The sequence below is a fragment of the Aythya marila genome, assembly GCF_965140915.1.
Source record: "Aythya marila genome assembly, chromosome: 15".
Lineage (NCBI taxonomy): Eukaryota > Metazoa > Chordata > Aves > Anseriformes > Anatidae > Aythya > Aythya marila.
Window position 1 is genome coordinate 728,382 of NC_139056.1, and position 9,775 is coordinate 738,156.

Below are 9,775 nucleotides of genomic sequence, written 5' to 3' on the forward strand. Positions count from 1 at the left end.
TTCTTTCCATGTGGGCTCTGCTCAGCAGCTCTCCCTCAGCTCCAAATTTATGCACTGCCCCCTACTGGGTAGAGTAAACTCTTTTTGTCTAAAAGTAACATCTTTTTATCCAAACCTGCTGGAATGGTTGTCTTTGGCAGGCCCAGATAATGGGGATTTTAGGTAGAGGGAGAGGGGGTAAGGAAGTAAACAGAAAGCTGAGGACAGGGCCTTGCAAAAGGAAATGTGTGAGGGAAAATCAAGATATCCCAATAAAACTCAACGTGTGAGACCCTCAAGTCTAAAGCCCCAACTCTTCCTACCACAAAATCTTCACCCCCTGTAAAAGTCCTTCACATGTCACAACTAAGCCCTGCTTCTCCTGGGCAAGCCTTTCTAGGACAATTTTATGGAGCATCCCAGACCACTCTCACTGTGATTCATGTACAGATGACAGCAAACATTAAATCAGCTACTCAGTCCATGGCAGCCAGACAGCATGTGCACCCAGAGGAGCTGCTTTCCCTTGTGATTCTACAAATTAAAAATGAGGTGAGAGTGTAACAGCTTTCCTGGCATGTCTGTGGCAACCAGCAGCCAACCTCCATCTCACCTGAGAAACACCTGCAGCACCGTGCTGCTGTATGGCCATGCCCTGCTCCACTCCTGAGAGCCACAGTGATGGCAGAAGAAAGCAGTGCTTCAAGCCAGGCTGGGAGTTAGAGGATCTGAGCTGCATTTTTTGGCTCTGATTTGCCTTACAGTCAAAGCACTTCAAATCTCTTCTCAGTGGAGGGGAGGTAGAGGACTTTGTTTTATTTAAATAGGTTAAATGCAGTCAAGGGCAAGGCGTGGTCCTACTGCATCTGAACAGTGCCTTGTATGAAGCAGCCCTTGAAGCTACTCACTGCATGGAGCATACCACAAAGCAAAGCAAATAGTGGTAAAAAATTTCTCACTATTGCATGTTTGAATTCTAAAGCAAGTTTCAGTTCCACCATTCCAGAATGCTTTTGTTTTACAGAGAAAAGCAGCTGAGCTTCCCTCCCTCAGTCGCTCATAATGAACCTCAGCTCTAGCTCAGTCACTCAGAAATGGCCTGAAAGAGATTTCTGAGCGAAAATGGAATCTCTATGCCAGTTCTTAAAATTTATGATGAGCTCCGTTTCTTCAAATTCACGACAGCTGTACTACATGAACAGCAAATTTCAGTGGCTAGAGCATCATCAGAAATTTCCAGGTTCACCTACTGTACACCAGCGGCCCATCACTGTAGGTCACTGTACCACCACGAGGTTAACTAACTCATTCTGACCACAGCGGCTTTTGAAAAGAATATAGAGCCCCAAAGCAGCAAATACATCCCCTTGACTGCATCCCAAAGGGCAACTCACAAGTCCTTTCTGGCCCCCAGCTCTTAATCATCAGACAGAAATACTTCCTTTTCATTGTCACAAAACACCACGTTGACTGTAAGGGGAAAACATCCTCTCTCTGCTCCTCATGTAAAGCAGTCTGGCTCCAAAACTCGCCTGTCATACTGCATGCACCTGACCACATAGAAGAGACAAGCTTATGTATTGATTCCAGAGTTGAGAGGCAGTGAATTCCTCAAACCTTTTGGACACACTTGGGAAGGTGAATGTCTGCACTAGGTTAGGGCAAGTGGCTTCCAAAAAGGAAGAGTCAAAAGAAAGATTTCTCAGCCTTTTAAACAGATGTTGGTTACTGCTTTAAGTGGCACCCTCTTTGAAGGAAAGCACACTTTGCTGGGACCTGCCTGAAGGAGCAGATCAAACATCGGCTTGATTACTTAAGGCTGACAAATCTCCCTGTGGGTGAGCAGAACAGCATCCCAAGCCTCCTGCACTGGCTGCTGCCAAGGTCATAAATACAGCTGGGGATTTGAAGGTTACTTGTAAGTCCAATTGCCCTAGAGAAAGCCCCGAGGAAATTCTCTCTCAAGAACTCTAAAACCAGTGCAGCGTCTGTGCCGTCCTCCGGGTGGAAGGCTCACAGGTTTCTCTGAATGCTCTTCCAGCGCAAAGCCACTGCTGCTCCAAGTCTGCACCCCTTGTTGGCCATTCCACAGCCAGGCACGAAGCCCCCTCCCGTGCCCTGCCCGTGCCGCCCCGCTCCCCTCGGCAGGCCGTTTGCCCCCTGCTCGTCCCAGCCCCTCATCCCGGCTCTCCCCTCGCCCCCCGGAGGCGGGCACACCGAATCCTGCGCCCTCTGCGGGCCGCGGCGGGGCTCCTCTGGCACCCTTCGGGCGGCTTTCAGTGCACAAGGGGATAACTGACCAGCGGGGCTCGGCACGGCCCAGGGCAGGGGCTGGGGCAGTACCAGCTGCCCCCGGCGCTCCGCTGGGAGCCAGGTTCGGCTCAGCCCTACCCGGCTGGGCTGAGCCCCGGCGAGCCGTGACTCATTGGGAAAGTGAAAGTGAAGCGGGGCCACGTGTTTTCGGAGAAGGCCGGGGAGGGGCGGGCGGGCAGAAAAGCGCCGCCGCGTTAAATAGAAAGCAGAGGCGATGAGAGGGCCCAGAGCGCTGGAGGTGCCGCCCGGGGCAGCCGCGGCTCGCAGCGGAGCCAGGCAGGGGGGGCCCCGCACGGAGGATGCTCCGGAGGCCGCCCGGGCCAGCACCGCGCCCCCGCCGCCGGGCGCGCAGCCCCTGCGTACGGTTCGCGCTCCGGCCGAAGGTAAGGGGGGGCTGCCGTGGGGGTGCGGGCACCCTTCCATCTCTGGATCGGAGGTTGTGCTCGCTGTGGAGTCTCGGGGGGGTGTACGAGACGAATCAGCCGCCGTACCCCTCCCAGGGCCCCGCGGACCGGGGCAGGACCGGGGCAGGCTCCCCTCCGGGACCCCGCAGCTTACCCCGCCACCGGGCGGCTCTGTGCGGGCAGCCCCGCGGCCTTCGGGCTCGGCCGTTCTTTGTCGGCAGCGTGCGCCGAAACTTAATTTTTGTGTTAACTTGAAATGCCGAGCGATAATCCTGGCCCAGAAACTGGAAAAACTGACATCAGTTTTCTTGTCCTTGTGCAAGGAAAGCCCGGCGCTGCTTTCAGCTTGTTATTTGCCAGCAGAAGGATTTTTACAAGCCACTGTGGTGTTTCAGGAGGGTAATATGACCTAACTGAAACCAAACAGCAAGCTGTTAAATTAGCGCAGACAGGAATCCAGCGGTGTACTTTCTTTGAAATCTGCATTAGCATGTTACCCTGAACCGTAAGATGGCTGAGGGATTCATTTCTGAGAACCCTTCAAGGTTTCTCAACAAGCTGCAGATCTATATCTGACTGTAGGGATAAATCCTAAAATCTATGCTTGCCAGTAAGGTCAAGGCAGCCGGCAGAGATGTATCGAACCACGCTGTCAGAGGTAGATGTTTCAGGCCAAGCTCATTCCTGGTGCAGCGCTGCTAATTCCTTTGAAGTAACACGAGGGATGAATTTAGTCCCTCATGCTGAAAGATATATCAATAGGAAGCAATTTAGATTGGGCCACTTAGAGTGCATATAATACAAAAAAGAGAGAGACAGGAGTAATGCTTTAAGGGTTCATAGAGGTTGATTTGTATAAGCTAGTGAGGTTGGAGCATTGCTATCCCAAGGGAAAGTTGGGGGAATGGGAAATAGCCTTTTATGGCTGAGCCTCAGGTTAACAGGAGAGAGGGAAGGAGTTTGAGGATTACTGTGTAAATTGGCAGTGCTGCAGGCTGCCCTTCCAAGTTATGCCTCAGTCACACAATGGCATCTATTCACTTCGCCCTCTTCCCCAGTCACCTGCAGGCTCGAGCCGAGCTGCAGGGGCTCTGTTGCCTTCACCCGCTTTCTCTTTTGCACCTAGAGCACCAAATGATGCTGCCTGAGTTCTGACAGCACTTAGCACTGGGGGAAGGGAAAGAGGGTAGTGCAGAGAAAGTGGCTGGAGAACCTCCTTGCTTTGTTATCTGAAGACTTGCGACTCTGTTGGAGTAAGAACCAGGTAACCTCTCAGTGAGAGGTTCCTTCCATTTGGGTCACTCCAGGTCCTGAGATGCTTCTGCAGGCTCATGGCAGGGAAATTGCATTATCCTCTGTAGCTGTTTGATCCTTGCTAAATATTTTTGGAGCTTTGGACTCTGCAGTAGTAATAGACTGCTAATCTTGTCCAAAAGCAAGCAGTTGTTTGCCCAGTGTAAATTGTCAAATGAATATTTTATTATTTGATAATGGGTGGGAGTCATGTGAATGGAAAACTTGGTCATTCAGAGGTTGCAGCCACTTTTCCCTGGGGATCTCACTTTGTGTCTCTTTGGCATTTCAGAATAACTGCTGGAAAGCTGCCCTGCCGTAGCCACTGACGCTATGGAAGACCGCATCAGCTGGTCTAGGCTGTAGGATGGTAGCGCACAGCAAGGTGTCAGCAGATAATGCAGTTGCAGCAGACCCAAGATGTCTACTTGACCCTCCAGCACGGGATCGTTCACAGGCTCGAGGCTACCACGGCCCAGGCCAGCCTGGCACTCTGCAGGCACAGAGCAACACGCACTTCCGAACCTTTCGCTCGCAAGCGGATTTTAGTAGCATCACTCGAGCAAGCAGCTTGCTGGATGCCTGTGGCTTTTACTGGGGACCTCTGACTGTTAGTGCTGCCCACGAGAAGCTGAAGTCTGAGCCCGAGGGCACCTTCCTCATCAGGGACAGCACGCAGAAGAATTGTTTCTTTGCCATCAGTGTTAAGACTGCAACTGGGCCCACCAGCATCCGGATAAACTTTCAGACTGGGCGTTTCAGCCTGGATGGCAGCAAAGAGACTTTTGACTGTCTCTTCAAGCTGCTGGAACATTACTTAAGTTCCCCGAGGAAGGTACTGGTTACCCCCCTGCGCAAAGTCCGCGTGCAGCCCTTGCAGGAGCTCTGTCGGAAGAGCATCGTGAAGACTTTTGGAAGAGAGAACTTGAACCAAATCCCTCTCAATCCTGTTTTAAAGGACTACCTGAAATCATTCCCATTTCAGATCTAAGTAGAGCATTAACTATATAGGGACGTGTGAGAGATGCATAAAGAAATCCAGCCTTCTGGGTTTTTAAACATGTTTGACAGCAAACAAACTTACTTTTGTAGCAACTTACTGTATTTTGGGATGCAACTTGAACACTTGACTTCTTATGTTTACAAAAACTGTTTGCACAAACCTGGGGTTTTAAAACCCCGGCATAATTTTTCTGCCAAGCAGAGTATTTTATTATTTTATAATATTTTTAATGTTATTAATGTAATAAACTTTATTGTGAGAGTTTTTAAAAAAGAATAGCATTTCTGTTTTCAGTACTAAGTACTCTGGTACCTATCCTGTTAACAACCTCTAGCTGCTATGTATGTGAGTGCAGGTGATAGGCAGGTCTCCATGGGGTCTGACACCTTGCCTTACTGAACAAGCTGTTAGAGCTGGTCCAGCAGAGGATTCCTGCCCTAAAGAGCCTCAAATGAAGATGCAAGTAGACAGCATGCTCAGGATGAATTTGCTTAAAAATCTCTCTCTTAAATATGCAACAGCAGGAGCAGTGTGTTTAAGACTACAATACTGTCTAAGTTTTGAGGAGGTGGATTAAACCCCCAGTTGAGCTAATTACACCAGTGCTGGCTTGCCTTGTATGTATTAAAAGCAACAAGTCTTTAAGCAAGAAAAGTTGCTGTCTGACATAACCAAACCACATGAATATCAGTGAGGAAAAATAAAACTGTCCCAAGCTACTATTCACATGCACTTCATAAGGCAGTGGACACTATCATTATGATGCACTGTGGGAATGATTTCTCTCTGTAACTCAACATGTGCAAAAACAGCAAAGATGCAGGCATCTTTAGACTTAAAAAATGTATTTCTTGCCTGAAATTGCTGATGTTCTACAGGGTACAGACTCTATAGTTGAAAAGAACTTGTGATTTAGCTCCTGATGACAAGGCTCAGAGAGCACAAGCCCGTAGATTTGCACCTTCAGTTTCTAGTGGTTGAACTGCATTCAGAGAAAGTTAAAAATACATCAGGCTGTTTTGTAATACCACTTATAGGAAATTGGTGAAGGCACCACTGCATTTGTTTGCTCGTAAAACGTAAAATCAGTGCCCCACAGCGCTGTAGCTGTGGGTGACTAAGATGCTTAATTTGACAAAACATGATGTGTGATTTTTAAAAAGTGGTATCACTTTTGATAAAGCAATTCTGCAATCCCCCAAACATTTATTGAAATCTGTGAAAAATAGGCTTAGAAAACCAGCTGAACCAAATCACTTCAAAGAAAGCAGTGTCTTTCACAGAAATGTCCTCTATCATCACGGATCTATAGTGCTTACAGTAACTGCAAGCAGTAAATGAAGTCATCACTAGAGTTTCTAAGATAAAAGGGCTCTCTCCATACTGTAACTCACATTCCTTTTAAAACTACAGCCACTTTTAAGAAACGGACTGTTATATAGTCTGCTGTACAAATTAATTCAAGTAAGGCACAAGTTACTTTACCAAGTCAGCTCTTCTATCAGTGATAATTTGTCAGAAAATAAATAGGTTTCATGCTCAAACATGACTAAAGATCACTCACAGTGCTTTGGCCATTGTGACAAGGAGAAAACTAATGACCATACAGGTATTAATTATAATATGACTCTTTACTGTGCTGCTTCCCTAAAACCACTCTTTGGTGTGTCCTGCTAAGCAGTCTCCTGCTCCCTTGTCAGCCACCCCTGGCTGAGCCCACCAGGCAGCATTTCTGTTATTTCTGTTTAAAGCTGGAATTAGTTGCCAAACACTACTTTCCCACAACAGTGCATAAATTGGGGAACCCACAAACACCACGAGATGCAGCAGCTACAAGAACGGAGCAAAGTGACTGTCTGAATGCAAACAGTTTTAAGAAGTTAAGCTGGAAAAAAACTCTAGGGTGAAGTCTGCCAAACTGGTTTGCAGTCAGCAGAGATTATTATCCTGCTCCCTGTCCTCCTTTCCCAGCCCCATTTGTATGGTATTTTAACCCCTCAGGTCCCAAGTGAATGACTCCTACCTTTTTATATAAATGAGTGCCCAGGTAACAGCGGTAGAACAAGTCCAAGGTGACTTGAAAGGTTCTCCAGCATCCCTGAGGAAACCAAAACTAGAAGTAGATTTATGGTAAGAGGCTTCCCAATGAGGGACATGGAATGAAAAGAATAAAGACTGAGCACATTTTGGTTTCTTCGTGACAGAAGTAAACCTACTTTCTTTCAGAGTACGCTTAGGAGAAGTGATCCGTATCTTCCCAAGTGAAATGCCTAAATCCCTTCCTTGTGTCTTTAATGTGAAATGCAAACCTGAGGTAGCTCAGAAAAAGAAAGTAAAAAAAAATAAAGATGTCCTTAGAGAAGAAGAAGGCCAGAAGTGGCTATAAGGTCTCTTAATAAAAAAGGAGATAAAGCTGGCCTGTGTTTTTAAACTACCTATCTTTCCACCTCCCTTGCTCTTCCCCTTTCTTTCCTTTGCTGCTCTCTCTCCAGCACACAACACAGCTGCCAGGCTGATCTCTGGCAGGTATCTGTAGGCTGCTCCAAAACACAAAATCATAGAATCATAGAATATCCTGAGTTGGAAGGGACCCTTAAGGATCATCAAGTCCAACTCTTGACACCGCACAGGTCTACCCAAAAGTTCAGACCATGTGACTAAGTGCACAGTCCGATCTCTTCTTAAATTCAGACAGGCTCGGTGCAGTGACCACTTCCCTGGGGAGCCTGTTCCAGTGTGCAACCACCCTCTCTGTGAAGAACCCCCTCCTGATGTCAAGCCTAAATTTCCCCTGCCTCAGCTTAACCCCGTTCCCGCGGGTCCTGTCACTGGTGTTAATGGAGAAAAGGTCTCCTGCCTCTCGACACCCCCTTACGAGGAAGTTGTAGACTGTGATGAGGTCTCCCCTCAGCCTCCTCTTCTCCAGGCTGAACAGGCCCAGTGACCTCAGCCGTTCTTCGTACGTCTTCCCCTCCAGGCCTTTCACCATCTTCGTAGCCCTCCTCTGGACACTCTCCAACAGTTTCATGTCCTTTTTATACTGTGGTGCCCAGAACTGCACACAGTACTCGAGGTGAGTCCGCACCAGCGCAGAGTAGAGCGGGACAATCACCTCCCTTGACCTACTAGCGATGCCGTGCTTGATGCACCCCAGGACACGGTTGGCCCTCCTGGCTGCCAGGGCACACTGCTGGCTCATATTCAACTTGCTGTCTACCACGACCCCCAGATCCCTCTCTTCTAGGCTGCTCTCCAGCGTCTCATCGCCCAGTCTGTACGTGCAGCCAGGGTTTCCCCGTCCCAGGTGCAGGACCCGACACTTGCTCTTATTGAACTTCATGCGGTTGGTGATTGCCCAGCTCTCCAACCTGTCCAGATCCCTCTGCAAGGCCTTTCCACCCTCATTTGAGTCCACAACTCCTCCAAGTTTGGTGTCATCAGCAAACTTGCTCAAAATACCTTCTATTCCTACATCCAGATCGTTTATAAAAATATTGAAAAGTACCGGCCCTAAAAGGGAGCCTCGAGGGACCCCACTAGTGACCGCCTGCCAGCCTGACGCAGCCCCATTTACCATAACCCTTTGGGCCCTGCCCGTTAGCCAATTGCTCACCCATCGTATGATGTTTTTATTTAGCTGTATGGTGGACATTTTGTCCAGTAGGATCCTATGGGAAACCGTGTCAAAAGCCTTGCTGAAGTCCAAAAAAATCACATCAGCTGGTTTCCCTTGGTCCACCATACGGGTGATCTTATCATAAAAGGAAATCAGGTTAGTTAGGCAGGACCTACCCTTCACAAACCCATGCTGGCTGGGACCAATGACTGCTTTGTCCCCCAGGTGCGCCTCAATAAGTTTGAGAACCATCTTCTCCATGATTTTACCAGGCACTGACGTGAGACTGACAGGCCTGTAATTGCTAGGGTCTTCTTTCTGACCCTTCTTGAAAATCAGCACAACATTTACCAGCTTCCAGTCTACCGGGACCTCTCCAAATTCCCAGGATCATTGAAAAATGATCCTTGGGCAGTTTGTGCATTCACAACTTCACTCTGACCCACCGTCTAAGGAAGAGCTCTCTAAAGCACCTGCAGGCACTGATTTAGGGACTCTGTCACACCTACAGGCACAGCAGGCATCTCCTGAAGATTTCTGTAGCAATGCCAGCTGCCAAATCTCTCATTCTCTGTTTAAATAAAGTACCAGCATTGTCAAAGTAACTGCATTTCTCCCCCAGAGCAATGGAAACACATAACAGTGCAGTGATTTCAACCCTCTCTGCTAACTAGCACACTAAGAGTGGTGCTTGTAGTCCCTCCCCTTCCTGCCCAGCTCTTTTCTCTGACCTTTTCACTCCTGGCTGTGGCTAGGAAGTGAAGTAAACATTCAATCTGGGGAAAGACTGTGGAAGAATTGGCACTGTGCTCAGGAGCAGACCTAAGCTCTGGAAAGAGACTGCCGTGCTGATAGCCAGTGGGGAAGGGACAGATTTGAAATAATTTGCAGCACAAATTAAAGCCATTTGCAGCAGGGCTGCATCACCCCCAGGGTGTCTGTCCCTCTGCATCCCACTGGGGCACCCACCCCATCCCTGCTCATGTACAGCTGTACAGGCAGCAAGGCTAGGGCTTCCTGGCTTTTTAAAGACTGAAAGACACGTTTGCTTTCAGGGTAAGTTAATTTACATACCATGCTGCAGCTGTAAAACACTTGCTAACGACTGGAGCTAATTAATACAACTGTAGGTGTCTGGTTAATTCAGCTGCAAAGGGTTATTGGATG

The 9,775-nt window shown here is 48.4% G+C and overlaps 1 protein-coding gene across 1 annotated transcript; it reads left to right on the forward strand.

Moving 5' to 3' along the window:
- The first annotated feature begins 2,535 nt into the window (after positions 1 to 2,535).
- On the forward strand, positions 2,536 to 5,226 carry SOCS1 (suppressor of cytokine signaling 1). The gene is made up of 2 exons (XM_082772133.1): positions 2,536 to 2,675; positions 4,282 to 5,226. The coding sequence occupies exon 2, from the start codon at positions 4,357 to 4,359 to the stop codon at positions 4,978 to 4,980; it is 624 nt and encodes a 207-aa protein (XP_082628259.1). The 5' UTR covers positions 2,536 to 2,675; positions 4,282 to 4,356; the 3' UTR covers positions 4,981 to 5,226.
- Positions 5,227 to 9,775: the final 4,549 nt, after the last annotated feature.

Bases quoted from the DNA above. Each gene is read 5' to 3' on its own strand.
- SOCS1 (XM_082772133.1), top strand. From the start codon at position 4,357: ATGGTAGCGCACAGCAAGGTGTCAGCAGATAATGCAGTTGCAGCAGAC.